The sequence below is a fragment of the Drosophila tropicalis genome, unplaced genomic scaffold, assembly GCF_018151085.1.
Source record: "Drosophila tropicalis isolate 14030-0801.00 unplaced genomic scaffold, ASM1815108v1 contig_158, whole genome shotgun sequence".
Lineage (NCBI taxonomy): Eukaryota > Metazoa > Arthropoda > Insecta > Diptera > Drosophilidae > Drosophila > Drosophila tropicalis.
Genome location: NW_027172602.1, coordinates 11,362,628 through 11,377,350, shown reverse-complemented (window position 1 = coordinate 11,377,350; position 14,723 = coordinate 11,362,628). Strand labels below are relative to the sequence as shown.

At 42.7% G+C, this 14,723-nt stretch overlaps 1 protein-coding gene across 3 annotated transcripts; it reads right to left on the bottom strand.

Moving 5' to 3' along the window:
* Positions 1-3,507: 3,507 nt before the first annotated feature.
* On the bottom strand, positions 3,508-14,139 carry OtopLc (Otopetrin-like c). 3 transcript variants are annotated; one of them, XM_068283654.1, is made up of 7 exons: positions 13,825-14,139; positions 11,071-13,108; positions 6,771-7,529; positions 6,588-6,705; positions 6,312-6,408; positions 6,061-6,252; positions 3,508-5,931 (listed from the first exon to the last, which is right to left on the bottom strand). In XM_068283654.1, exons 2-7 carry the CDS (start codon positions 12,957-12,959, stop codon positions 4,613-4,615), a joined length of 4,374 nt encoding a protein of 1,457 aa, XP_068139755.1. In that variant the 5' UTR covers positions 12,960-13,108; positions 13,825-14,139; the 3' UTR covers positions 3,508-4,612. The 3 variants fall into 3 exon arrangements, with proteins under 3 accessions (XP_068139755.1, XP_068139756.1, XP_068139757.1); XM_068283655.1 differs by having other exon boundaries at positions 6,061-6,249; XM_068283656.1 differs by having other exon boundaries at positions 6,771-7,526.
* Positions 14,140-14,723: the final 584 nt, after the last annotated feature.

Here is a 14,723-nt window from a genome sequence, read left to right as displayed (position 1 = left end):
TAGCTATCAACAGAAATATGAGGCTAGGACCAAAAGAGCTGGGCGCTATTTCTGGCTGGGATTTGTTGATGGCGCATGCGTTCCAAATGCTTACCGATGGAAAGGACATTCACCTTTTTATGTATGATTAGCGGGTGGCCAGGGGAAGAGCAAAGACCGAAGGGCGAAGAGCTTACCGCCAAACATACACGCACATAGAACGCAGCAAGCAATGCAATTCGCATGGGGTAAATACATACGTATGTATGTACATACATATGTATGTATGTACCTATAAATGTTGATTTTTTGTTGTTGTTTTTGGGGGTGGCTCAACTGCACGGGGGGTGCTTGCATTAGGTGTGGGCCGTAAGGGGGTCAGGACAAATAAAATCCTAATTAAATTAAGGATACCTCCTGGACAAAACTACTACTTGATATTGTATACATATATCATGTCGTTGTTCGAGCCGTTGGCCGGGCACAGAGCCTAACCTAGTTTTCCTCTTTTTCCCGGTCAGGCCAGGGCGTGGTTCAAATCCCGGGTAAGCCGATTGTGTACCTATATGAAGTGTATATCTATCTCTTCCTCTTAAACATAAGATCCACATAAAACTGCACCATATATCAGGGGCAGCCATCAGCACAGCATCCACATACAATCTGCAAAGGAGACCGTGAGAGAAAGAGAGAGAGAAAGAGAAGGTTAGTGGGCAAACACACAGAAAGAGATAGATATGAATGGGGAAAATCTTCCCTTAACTTGGAATCTCTTTCTCTCTCTCTCTCTCTCTCTCTCTCTCTCTCTCTCTCTTTTCTGTCTCTATCACTCTCTCAATCCATCTCTTTCGCTTTCTGTGAATCTCTCTTGCTTGGAGCTCTTGGCGGATCCATCCCCAAACCAAACCGAAAACAGAGTCTGCAGTTATACCAAAAATTGCGCGTACAATTACAACTTTTACACTTCACATTCTTCTCTCTGGCACATTTTGGGCTCTTTCTGTATCCCATAACTTGGATTTTTTTTTCCTTCTTTCTTTTGAAGGGGCTGGGCCCGTTAGCGAAAAAGTATGCTATATAATTTGTAGCGCCCTCCATTTCTATGTATGTATGTATGTGGCACCTGCCTTTGCATGTACATACATAGGCACTCGCTCGCTCCGCTTTCTTGCTGATGACCCAAATAAAACCATCATAATTAATGCTTTTCAAAGTAATATTAATTGTAATTATTGCATATTTAGTTTTTATTCTTTTTTTTTGTTTTGGATTGTTGTGGGGTGTTTTTTTGTTTGTTTTTTTGGTTTGGCTTATGGAACACAGAACATTCATGACTTTCTATATTGTATAGTTAGTTTTTTCTTTTTGTTTCGTAATATTCAGTTGTTTGCAAGATTTCTCAACACTTACTATAAACGAAATGAATATCTAATCAGAGATTGAAAAACGGCTCAGCGGTGTTTTGCTTGTGTTTGCTTTCAGATTTCATGAAGGAATCCATCAGATTGAAATAGCTTTCTTTTGCATAGCATACTTTTGTGCAATTAAATTAAAGGACTTATCACATTGGTAAGGTTAGGAAAAACTAGAAATATCTTATGATATGGCACCAATTGCCTTGCTATTTATTGGATTTGGATAAAAAATTTCATTGATGGGCTGAAGATGAAGAAGAAGACATGAAACCTTCGAAAAGCCATGAGACATTTGGCGTCTCAAGTAGCAAAGAACTTGCTGAAAATGAAACGCCGTCCAAGTCATAAGCAAAGATTTTTCTCTGAGTGTATATTTATTTGATTTCATTTCGATTTCATTGCGTAACTTTTCGTTATCATATATATAAATTCTAAATATAATGTGTTTCTTGTTTCTTCCGTTTCTTCTTGTTTTTCTTCGCTTTGCTCACTTCTTCATTCTCAAATGGATTTCAATTTTGAGCAGTGTATTTTAACTTGTCTTTTCGGTGTACAATACTTTTGTTACTTGTTTAATTTTGTGTTTTTTTTTTGTTATATTTTTTTTGTAATATTTTTTTTTATTATTATATACTAATATATGTAAGAAAAATGCATACAAAGTTACAGTTGACAGTTTTTTTGTTTTGTTTTGTTTTAATCTAGTTAAAAATTTAGTATGGAGTATAAAATTGAAATAACTAACTTGAATCTAAGTATATATCATTTTGAATTTTTTGATTTTCATGTGGGAGTTTGTTTTGTTTTTCTCATTTTAATGTATTCGTTTTTAAAAATTGAAGAAATCAATTTGTGGGGTGTTTCCTTTTGTTCTTTTCGTCTTTAGTTGGTCTTGTTCAACAAAGCAAATTACAACTAAGAATTGTTGTGTATATATGTATGTATGTATATAATAGGAGAACTCTTTGGCATTGAAAAATGTTTTTGTTTGTGTTTCTTGAATTCATGTATTCATTTATATATTCGTTAAATGGAATCTCATATTCTTTCTCGTATAAACTAGCATATTATCTTATATCTTAGACCAAAAAAAAAAAAAAAAAAAAAAATACACACAGACAATCGTTCACATAGGTTTACATCCATATATATATATATGTATATGTGGTATGTATATGTGTATATATGTATGAATGTATATATATATATACTTTTTGTTGTTGTTTTTGTTTTTGCTGAGTTTTGCTCTCACTTATACGGTTTCATTTTCATTTCTGTTTAGATAGTTTTCTTGTGCGTCTTAGATTACGATTTCATGTCATTATCTTTGTGATTTGTCATTCTACAATTTATATCTATATATGTATGTATATATATTTCTTATGTTATTTTTGAGCTTTTTTTTAATACTGAAATTTTTAAAATAGACAAACAAATTCAAAGAAATATTATCACAAAGAATATATAAGGTATTAGAACACGTTTTTAACAAGTAATAAAATGTGTTGGGATCTTAACTAGTTAACACAAGGATTCCAACAAGTAGTAAGAACAATTAGTTAAGACAAAAGATAGAGGAAGAGATAGAGAAATTGAAAGGGAGATTGTGAAAGACAGGGAAAGGGTGAGTGAGAAAGCCAAGGCTTGGCAAATTAAAAGACTGACTGACTGAAATATTTCTAAAGTAGTACTTAGGGATTATTATTATTGTTATTATCCCTATTGAACATCTAGTTTATGTATTCTTCTTACTACTTTTACATCAACTCGAACATTTGTCCACCATCTGTCGCTACTATGTAGTCCAGTGTAGTTAAAGTTAATGTTATCTTTCCATATTGCTCTTTTTGGCATTTTGGTGGGGTTTATGCATATCTATACACATATATCTTTGCTTTGCTTTTGATTTTCATTATTCATCTTGTTGTTGTTGTCGTTCATCTTGTCGTGTTATATCATTCTATATGATAACTGTAGTAAATGTTTGATTACTAAATCTTTATATATTTGGTATATATTAATGTTTTGCATGTGACAGTTCACAACTCGATTTCTGCATATCCTTTCCTGACACACATGCAAATCAGTCTGTCTATATACACACATGTAGATATATAATCGGTCGATTCAGTGTTTTATTGCTGAAAGACAGTCTGTTCAATTAGTATTTGCTTTTTCATCTCTTCGATTATTAGTTGCAATTTGGAAATATGATTCGAAAAGTTCATTCTAATCTATGTATATGTTATCTCTTTAACATTGTATATAACGTCTTAGTTCACAGTTCTATTACACGTACATATATGTATAAAGTGTGTGTATGTATGTATGTATATGTATATCATATTTTGGAGTATTGCTGTATTAACACGGAACTAACTTTTACTGAGAGAAGGGGTAGGAATGGATCAAAGGCGGAGGCGGCATTTAAATCATCTACAACTATTGCCATTGTTAATTGCTTGATTATTAAGATTATGAATTATGTGTGTGTTTTTAGCGCTCCTTAGCCCCGCCTTTGACCTCCGCCCTCCACCCATGTTTCGCAAATAACTTTTCGTTCAAATTGTTGGTCCACCTTCTCCCAAAGAATCTAACCTTAAAGATATGTTATGCCGGAGAAGGAGAATCGCGCCAAAGTGAATGTATGAAATGGATGGGCATAGTGGTTATAGTGGTGGTGGGGTGGTTAAATCGAACTTGGTGGTTGGCGTTTTTTGATTCAAGGTGGGTGAGTGGACACAGAGAGACAGAGACAGATGAGAGGGAGATCAGTGACCATTTTAAACCTTTCTTTAGACAAAACTGAGCTCATGCCCACTGAGGGCATCAATGAACTCAAAGTGAGCGTAAACTCATTCACCATTGATGACATAGACCGGACAGAAGGCCTTCTCCGTATTAAGGCTCTGCGGCGACAGCGCTCGGACTGGTGGCCTTAATGTTCCTGCTGCTGCCGCTGCCGCTGCTGGATTCACGCTGTCGCCGCCCTGCTCACTTTCACTTTGCAATTTGTGTATACCACCTTGTTGATTAGCATCATCTGTTTGATCTGTAGTTTCGGCTGAATTGCCACCACCGCTGTCCACTTCCTCGACAGTTTCCAATTCACCGCCAGCTAAAGTTGTCGAGCAATAGCAATAGGATAGATTCGTTTTGAGATCCTCACAGAATTGTTGCTGCTGCGCAATACTCTGAATGCGCGAGCGGGCGAATTCTCACATATATGTGGGCTTCAGTTTGTATGCCCGTTTCCAGATCTCGCACAGGCATACCGTCGAATGGAAGCGATAGAATATGGCCAATGGCATCGAGACATGCGTGATGATTGTCCATGCCCACAGGCCATAGAAATTCAGTTGAATGGGATGCGATTCGGCCCGAGACTTCTCCAATGTGCTAATGGCCCACATTGCCAAATTGACCACCAACATGAATGTGACTATTTCCCGGCCAGGCTTCTTTCGTATGTGCTCTGGGCTAACAGCCTGCCGACGGCTGGCATCCAGTATGAACATCGTCTGGCATGCCGTCTGCACGATGGAGGCCAACGCATTGATGGGCACCAGCATGTCGTCACTACGCAATGTGAAATGTCCGGCAATCACTGTGAAAATGTTATACAAGAAGGAGCCGGTCTGTGCGCCAACCAACAAGATGTCATCCAGTGAGAAGCTGCGATAAGCATCGTATTGCAAATGCCGTATCTGTATCATGCCCAACAGAGTGGCAATTGTGGCCGTTCCGTAGATCAGTAATTCACAGATGGTCACCTCAGTGACGGCCATGGCCACGAATTCGGGGCGTGAGATTAGCACAAAGAATATGATCAGCGAGATAATCGTGAGCACCAATATCAAGATGCCCACAAACAGGCCCTTGTGGGCTCGAGCACAGTCCACCGAATAGTGATGCGGCGATCGTTTCATCGGCGAGCTGATCATGTCTGGCCTCTGAGGTGTCTGTGGCGTCTGTGGCCGCGAAATGCTGCGCCACATCACATACAAGATGGCCGCACAGATCAGCGAGTACTCAATGGTGCAGGGGAACAGGAACGGCGAGGCGTCCTGGACGAGGGTGCCAATGATATTCGTACGACGGCATTCGAATATCTGATATGGTCCCTTCAAGCCACGCACCACACGACTCAGATGATGGGCCGTGGCATCGGTATGTTGGGGTATTATTGCATGTCCTCGGGAATGGCCGGGTATACGATGTGATATCCTTAAGGTTCGATTCTCTGGATTGTAGAATGTCAATATCTCATGCTTTGTCTCCTGTATAAGGACATTCAGCCACACGGCCAGATTCGTTCCAATCATATGCATCAGACCGAAACGGGCTATGATCTTATAGCGATAGACCTTGATCTGTTCGTTATTGAGGAATATGAAATACATCTGAATGAATATGAAGGCCATGCGCGTGGCGGGTGTTAGGGCCAACAGAACATTATGACATTTTGTATCCGGATTTAGTTCAAAATATTGCCCAAACTCCAGACCCGAATATATCATACTGCCAATGCCGAAAGCTATAAAATAAACCAAAAAAAAAAAAAAGAATCCAAATAATATACAGGGAAATACACACACAGACAGACACATGGATGTGTGGGATTAGCATCAAACAACTTGACTTGATTGACTCGATTGCCACTTACCCACTGCCCCCATGCGCAAATAGAAACTGCCATAATGATGCTGCCTGCCGAGGGGCGACAACAGCGAGGGGCGACGCACTTGAATGGCTGGCGGTAGACGACGATGATTCGAATTGCTATCCGATGTGTCCGATTCGTCCAGGCTATCCGAGGCACTGACTTTGGCCGTTGACTTGTTGGGCGATGTTGCTGCTTTGACACAAAATGGTATATTGAATATTGAAATTTTTCAAACTCACTGATTGACTTACCAATTGGGACCGGTAGCTTGGGTCTTCCCCACAGTAAGGTGGCATACATGAAGAACAAAAAGATCATGCTGCCAATATACAAATACAGATAGTAGACCTGCAAAACAAAAAACAAGAAGAAAGGAGGTTTAGATGGTCTTAGGGTCTGCGGGTTATCATTCCTAACATTTACACCTTCTTAAGCTTTGTTCTGAAAATCGTATGTCATTAGCAACTCGGAGTTGGTTTCACATTCTTGATTGCACTTTCGGGAAGAGGAAAATTTCGATAGCTTACCTCATAAAACGATGGCGGTATATATGTTGATATAACTTCGGCCATGGGAAAAGCCACACCCATAACCACCAGCAATTTGCCATACAGAGCCGAGAAAAGAGTGGCCAGAGCATCGCCACTAAGGATAAAGAAAAGGGGAATTAATTGGGCGGAAAATTACATTATGCTGGATTAAATACTCACGCCTTGACGCGCGGCATCGGTGGATAGACAAACGATGGTCGATGGGTGCGTTTGATGGCCGGCATAACGGGATAGTTGGTCAACTGATGAGAATGGTACATGAGCGTCAATTGGCCCTCCGCCTGACTGGCACTTAGCTGATGACGATGATGTGAGCTACTACCGGGCGATGATGGCGAGCCTGAGCTATGGCCATCGTCTTCGTCATCATCATCGCTATCGCCACCTCCGCCGGCACCAATATCCCTGTCGCCATCGCCATCACCCGTGCCAATAATGATGCCAGAGGGTCCAGTGCTCTCGAGATTACTTTTGTGTGGTAAGCTTGACTCATCAATGGTCACATGATGCTGCGATCCTGACCTTGCCGATGAACGACCCGGCGATATTGAAGTGCTGGCACTGCCGCCGGCTGCCGCCTCCACGCCTGGTGTGGAGAGTAAAATTGGAGTGGGAGCGGCCACTAACGATATTGCCTTTTCCGAGGAAGGAGCCGACGGCTGCTGGCCATAACTGCTGGGCACAGTCGGTGTCGGCACTCGCACACTGTGGGTATGGTGATTCTGATGATGCGGATGCTGGAACTGATGCGGCAAATGGTAATGATGATGACTGCTGGTGAAATGTGGACGCGGCTGATTGGTGACCACCGCAGAGGCCACCGTAGTCACCGAGGTGGCCGCGGCAGTGGGCAATTGCTGCTTCTGCTCATCCTGGTAGCTCAATATGGCCACCGGTGACTCGCTGCTGCTACTGCTGCTGGAAATAGACGTGGATGTGGACGTGGAATGCATGGATTAGTTCGACTTCGACTGACGTTGCCTCAACGAATGGTTGGCATTTTGTTATTACGATTTTTTCTCTTATTTTTTTTTGCATTTGGGGACGCTGCCGTTTTGAAGATACCCACACAGATGCACAGATTGTGGTTTAATTAAATGAAAAATAATAATAATAATAATAATGGTTGGTCCGTCATGGGGCGCTCAGAGACTGGGCATTGGGCATTGGGCATCGGGCATCGGGCATCGGGCATTGAGCACTGACCACTCGACACTTGACACTCTGTTGCCATGGCATGTATTGTGTCGTTGGTGCCCAATCATGCTCATTATATCGGATGCCAGACATTTCCGTCGTCCATGCCGACGCCGTCGTTGACGTTGACGTTGACGCAGACGTAGACGTTCATGTTGTTCATAGGCGGCATTAACAAAAGATCGTACTAAACACTTTGTGTATCTATATGCATCAAGAAATTCTTCAGCACTTTACTCCTAGATAATTCATGAAATGAAAGATTGCCTTGAGATTTCCGTCTGCAATGCATGACCTTTACCCTACAGTGGTTTTCAATGCAAAATAGTGTTGGTAAAGTCTAAGAAATTTATGTTAACTGTTCCATTGCCATGTTCTCGTATGTTTCACCTTATTTAGAGAAGACTATCTGAAATATCGGGATGACTTGATGGTGAAAGAGTGGTTATTTGCCAAGGACTAAAAGTAGTTCCACTTTTTTTCCATTCCATGTGTTTCGTTGTCTACACTTAGGCATAAGAGTTTTCATTCCCACTTGTTCCTTAGATTTAAATTAGCCAAAAATGTATTAATTGATTGCCTGTCAAGTGAATGTTAAAGTCTTTGGCTCTGTATAAAAAAAGTGAAAAAAACTATTGCAATTATGAAATCGTTTAGATGGAATATAACAAAAAACAAATGTAGCTTGTGTGTGTAGTAGGTAACTGCCCCTTGGCGGACAAACAAACACACTCGCACAGCGTGCTACTAAATTGCACTTAATAACAGACACGAAATGCTTAATGAAAACGCAAACACACACACAGACACACACAATGAATGCCCTGCCGCAATCCTCAAAAACCGCATTCTCATTCCCAGTTCCCATCATGGGTAGCATAACTACAACCCCAAAAAAAAAAACCAAATGTATATATAGAGGATGAAAGACCTGCTTTGTCTCTTACTCTCCCGTTGAACTGGCAATTGAAACTAATCGCCAACGCCGCGGCGTCTAGTGGACAGTGAAAAACACATGTTTGATGTGATTAAAGGGAATGGCGAAATGCTAAATGACAACAATATATATACATACGTTCATATATGTACATATGTGAAATATTTATGTTAGACGGGATTGGATGGTTTAATTAAAGCTTGACAGGTAGTTGCTACAAATACTCGAGTGTGTGAATCTGCCTCATTTGTTTACATTCAGAGAGGCTCTTCGAGACTTGAAATACTTGAAAATATGTTTGTGAGATCTCTCATTAATGTGGGGAAACATTTGTATGCGTGTGTCGCTTTTAGACGTTGGTTAATCAAATATGCGCAGGTAAAGAAACATTTGCAACAAGTGAGCTTACAAAATAACCTTGACATCGGCGGGTGCGGCGGTTGCGGCATGGGGGTTGAGAGGGGGCTGAGTTGCCACAGGACTCCATTATATATGACTGCCGCTATGGGGTTAGGTCGTGCACTCAAGCGCACTTGTAATCAGATTTTTCAGAAAGAGAAGGAAAAAAAACAGGAAAAGAAAAACGTGCTGCATACTTTATGGCGTTCTGTTTTCTGTTCTTTTTGTGTTGTTTCTTCTATTAAATACCCTTTACACAGAGAGCAACATTTGTATGTACCTACAAATGAGACATGAGAAGACTTGAAGATACACTTTGCAGGGTATCTTAAAGTCAGTTCTTTGGCTTACGTTTTGGTAGTTTTACCAGTCACATATTTCTCTTTTATTTTTTGTTTTTAGGGGTTGTTAACCCGACTTTGTGGCATGTCCTCGACAGTTGTATAAATGGATGATGATGGGCACACAAAGTAAAGACGGAATGAATGCTCAAGAGTGTGACACAAAGGTGAACCAGAAGTGAAACAGGTAAATGCAACATGAATGACTTTTTCCAAGGCAAATATGAAATAAATCTGCAACCAATAGTGTGAGAATCAGTTAAGACTGACAACTTGCTTCGATTTGAACTTTAATTGGAATGTATGTATGTATCTAACCTTTAGTTAGTTGCACTTGCAAGTTATAATGCGATTAACTCATAAATATATAACACATTTTGTCAATTTCCTGGAGGAAAACAAGAACCTGAAACTATTTTGTTGGGTGTTTGGGCAAAACTTTTACTGAAAATGTGTGTTGTTGTTGCTGTTGTTGTTGTCGGTGTTTCAACCAATTAAAAACTTTTGACGGACAGGGATGCGAAAAGTTTATGGAAATTTTTGATTATGTACTGCAACTAACAGTAGCAATTAGTGCACTTTTGGCCAGTGAATGGCCAACCCAACTCCAACTCTCCAAGACGTGGTGCGGGGATTGAAACGGGGGGGTGTTGGCAGCAAACCGCAAAATTCTCTCCCATTGAAATGTTGCACAACCAGAACACACCACAAAAAGAAGGAGAGAGCACAGAAACTTTCAATTGACCTATTTTGTACCTCAATCATGGGCGTTGGACTGACTCCGCCAATGTGGTAAGACCCAGGAGCCAGGACACAGAACACAGTACCGAGGACCTAAGGTGACACAGGACAACAACCTGGAACTTGCAACCTGCAACTGGCATACACTGTTGCATAGCCAATCAAATCCGACAAGCAGACACAACGTGGCATATACACCCTTCAAATGCCGCATATTCTCTCTGGTTCTTACTCCAGTTCTGGCGTGAAACTTGTCCGGGTGTTGCACTGCTAACATGATGTTTAATTAATGCAAAGTGGAAGAAGGCGAGAAGGCACAGATGAGATGCCAGACACCTCCCCCTGCTCACACAAACCCTGCATTACAAATGTGGGGAGAGTGCTACAAAGGGACATCATCATGCAACATGAGCATGAGTTGCTGCTGCTGCTGCTGCCGTTGAGTGCACGAGTTAAACAGTTTTTGTCTGAGCTATTAGCAGCAAACTAATGGAAGGGTCTGGGTGAAAGGACCCAAAGGCAAACGCTTATGCAATTAATGAAGTGTACGACAGGGACAAAAAAGCAGAGAGCAGAACAGGACATAAAACGCAGCGACCACAACAGGGAAAGAAGGACACAAAGAACGGGTGGGGCACAGAGACACAGTGGACTCAGTCAAGAGTTCATTAGACTACATAAAGCTGAGTATAATGATGGTATAGATAGATAGATACATAATTATGCCATGAAAGTCTATAACAATTTCGTTTATCTGTTGAATATTATGGAAATTTAAGTCAAAACGATTTGTCCTACTTCTTATCTTGTCTGTTATCAAATTGGTTCTTCATTGAAAACTTACCCAAATTGCTCCTTGACGGATGCCGCTGCGGCTGCTGTTTCTGCCAATTTCGGTGGACTACTGACCAACGGTGGGCTGCAGACTCTTGGCGGTGTGGTGATCCTTGGTGGACTGTGCATTTGCCGCGGTGACAATGGCGAACACTTGGCCAATTCTGGCGGTGGACTACGCATCAGTGGCGGCGAGGGCATGGCTGGGGCTCCCTCACCCACTGGAGGGCTTTGAACACGCTGCGAGGCCGATTTAATCGAAGCCGCTGGGCTCAGAGATTTTTGCGATTTCTGAGATTTCTGCGACTTCTGCGATTTCTGTGACTTTTGTGATGTTTGCGATTTGAGTGAGGCCTGTGGTGATAGTATTCCATTACCGTGAGCTGTGGCGGATGGTGGTGGAGTGGCTGCTGCCACAGAGCCGGAGCGGGATACCGAACGAGATGGGACTTGCGAACGTTGGCTATTGGAACGACTGGGACCTCGACTATCTGGCTTGGGTGATGCCGAACCTGCAGCACTTGTGGAAGCTGGGCCACCAATGCCACCGCTAGCAATGCTGGCAGCTCGGGGCGAACTAATGCAACTGTCCACAACTGGCTCGTCTTGCAGTGAGATCTCCTTGTCCACAGACAATTCGTCGGTTTCCACTTTGGTGAGCTCTTCTTCCTCGTCCTCATCCTCCCGGCTGATGGGCTCCAGATCGGGATCTTCGAGTGGCGGTGGTGGTATGAAGCCACGACCAGACTGATCCTCATCTAGTTCTGCGAAATGCTCTGGTGGCGGTGCAATAATCGAAGAAGCCGAATAACCATTGCTTGGTGGTGTCGTTATGGTGGTGGACTCATCTTCAGCGTCTAGCGATTGGCCGCCGCTCATGAGTTCCGGTTCGGGCTGTTGCTCCAAGTCCTCTTCTTCCTGCTCTGGTTGTGGTTGAGATCGCGGTTCCGATCTAACCAGAATTGGCGGTGTATTTGGTTGCGATTCTGTCTCACTCTCCGATGAGGGTGTCAATGGTGGTATCTGACTGACATGATGGGCCGGTGGTGAGACCATGCGCGAGATATTCAACTGAGGACACGGTGGCGGTGTTACCGGCGGTGATGGTGAGGTAGACGGTGATTTGGTTAATGGCGGAGTCACATTCCCCTGCACATATGACAGATTGCTGGGCAATGGTGGCAATGGTGGCGGAGGAGTCGATTTCTCCTCATCGTCATCATCATCATCATCATCATCGCCGTCATTGTCCGCCTCCACGTCTTCCTCAACACCATCACCGACACCATCATTGGCTTCTTCCTCTTCTACCCCCTCATCCTCGACTGGCAGTGGAAGTGGTGGTGGTGGTATAATAGATGGAATATCCAAATCCCTTTCATCCTGGCCATCGGCATCATTATCATCTACATCGGCGCCGACACCATCCGCCTCATCATCTTCATCATCATCGTTATCGGTACGTAGACCAGCATCATCCATGGGCGATAATGGCGGCGGTGGTATCAATTCCAATTCTAATACCGAATTTATTGGCGATCCACCGGGCGGAGAGTTCGCCTCCTGGCTTAATTGCTGTGGCGGCGGTGTCGGTGTTGGGGGCATGTCCTCCGTTTCGGTTAATGTCGGCAACGGTTGACCCATTAACGATGGCGGCGGTGGTGGCGGTACCCCTGCTCCTGCTCCTGCTGCAACCATCATCAGCACCTCATCACTCAGGCCCATCACTGTGGGCAATGGCGGTGGCAGTGGTTCAACAACATCGGCTGTTGCTATGGCATTATTGTCCACCTCCTCGATATCCGAATCGATGCCCTGGGCGAAATCCATGTAGAAATTATCACGGGAGTCGCTGGAGCCGCGTCGCAATTTGAGCGATAAATCCGGTGAGCTGTCCATTATTTTCTCTCACTTGAGTGTGAAGAAGTTTTTACTTTGAAATTTTGTTGCTGTTGCTTCTTTAGTTCTTGGTTGTTATTGCTTTTTTTTTTTGCTTTTGCGCTTTTAGCGTTCCTTTCAATTTCTTGGCACGCACATTTTGTGTATCCCTAAAAAATGCACAAGGAAACTCTGGTTTGTTACACACACACGCACGCACTCACACTCCACACACACACACACACGCCACATTACATGTGTGTGTATGTATGTGTGTGTGATATACAGCTTCTTCATTGCTAGGACCTCAATCTCTCGCTCACTTTGTCACTCCCTCTCTCTCTCTGTCTCACTTTCCCTCTCCCTATGTATCTCTTTCTCTCTCTCTGTCTTTGCTCTCTGACCAAAAACTAACGATTATACGTTAAAAGAAAGGGGGGCGTGGCAGTTATTGCAATTTTTGCTGCGCACTTGGCTCTGCTTTTACGCAACAAATTCCGCACACACAAGTTACGGAAAAGTGCGTAGTACGCACACAAACAAACAAACAAACACAATGGGAATCAGTCAACCCCATTGGAATGTCCTTAAAGGGAAGCCAAACCGACCCATCCCCCTCTTCTATGATGGATATCCCGCTTGCACCCCATATTAATGCTGCTTCAGGGGGTAGAGCAAACTTTTGTTTGTTTGTTTGTTTGTTTTCTTATCCCGTTGACTTACTGACCAAATGCACGGTTATAACTGACACGGCCTAACGGCACATTAATTCTCCCACTGTCTATCTACTGTGTATGTGTGTGTGTGTGTGTGAACCAAAGAAAAACTTAATACTACGCCTGGAGCGGGAGCAGAAGGATAACAATTTTCGTTTTAACCATTTTACCAATCACTTGCTTTTCCACATTTTCCTCATTTATATTTTCGAATTTCCCTTTTGTAATTTGCTTTTTCTTTTTGTTTTTTGCTGGCCTGCCCGGTTAAATCGTTTCACTTTGCCGTTCGGTGCTCGTTACTCGGTATTGTTTCGTTTCCGGGTCCGTGCCAGAGTCCGTATCCGGGCTTTTGAGGGCACACAAACGCACACACACACACCCAGCACACGAGCGCAAATTTTGTGTGTGTGTCTCTTTTTTTTTTTTTTTTTTGTGTTTTAATGTTTTTGTATTTCTGTTTCGTTGCTCTTCAGAATTTCCTCCTATCTGCGACGGCACTTAATTCTAGAATGAAATGCCAGTTAGTCAAGACAAAGCTCTGAGGCTGCCGACACGCACAGCCTCTCAGCTAGAGAGTTAACGGCAACATAGAGAGAGAGAGAGAGAGGATTGAACGCAAAAGAGAGAGAGAGAGTCAGCTGGAGAGCGCAGCTGCTGTTGGTGGAGAGCAGAAATCACAGTGGATGTGCTAAGATTAAGGATTTCTTACGATTTGAATCTTTTATAGTCTACTACGCCGTAAAGTAGGCAACGGGTTTTCTTCAACTTTTCAGGGTTTTACGAAAAGAACAACTTTATGCATTCATTTGGCCATTCACTTAGAGTATTTTTACTTAATAATACATCCGATTCGTTTTTTTAATTATAAAACTGTTTTTTCTCCCATTGTGCTCGGAAATGGCTTGCCGCATAGCATAGCATCCATCGGGCAAGCGGAGCGTTTCTGTGTGGAATGAGCGCGTGAAAAATGTCACTGCGTAGTGACGCCTCAATTGTGGAGCACTGCGAGGCCGGTATTATTACTGTGATGGAATTTCGCATATTATGTTGTTGGTGGCTAACGTAAAAT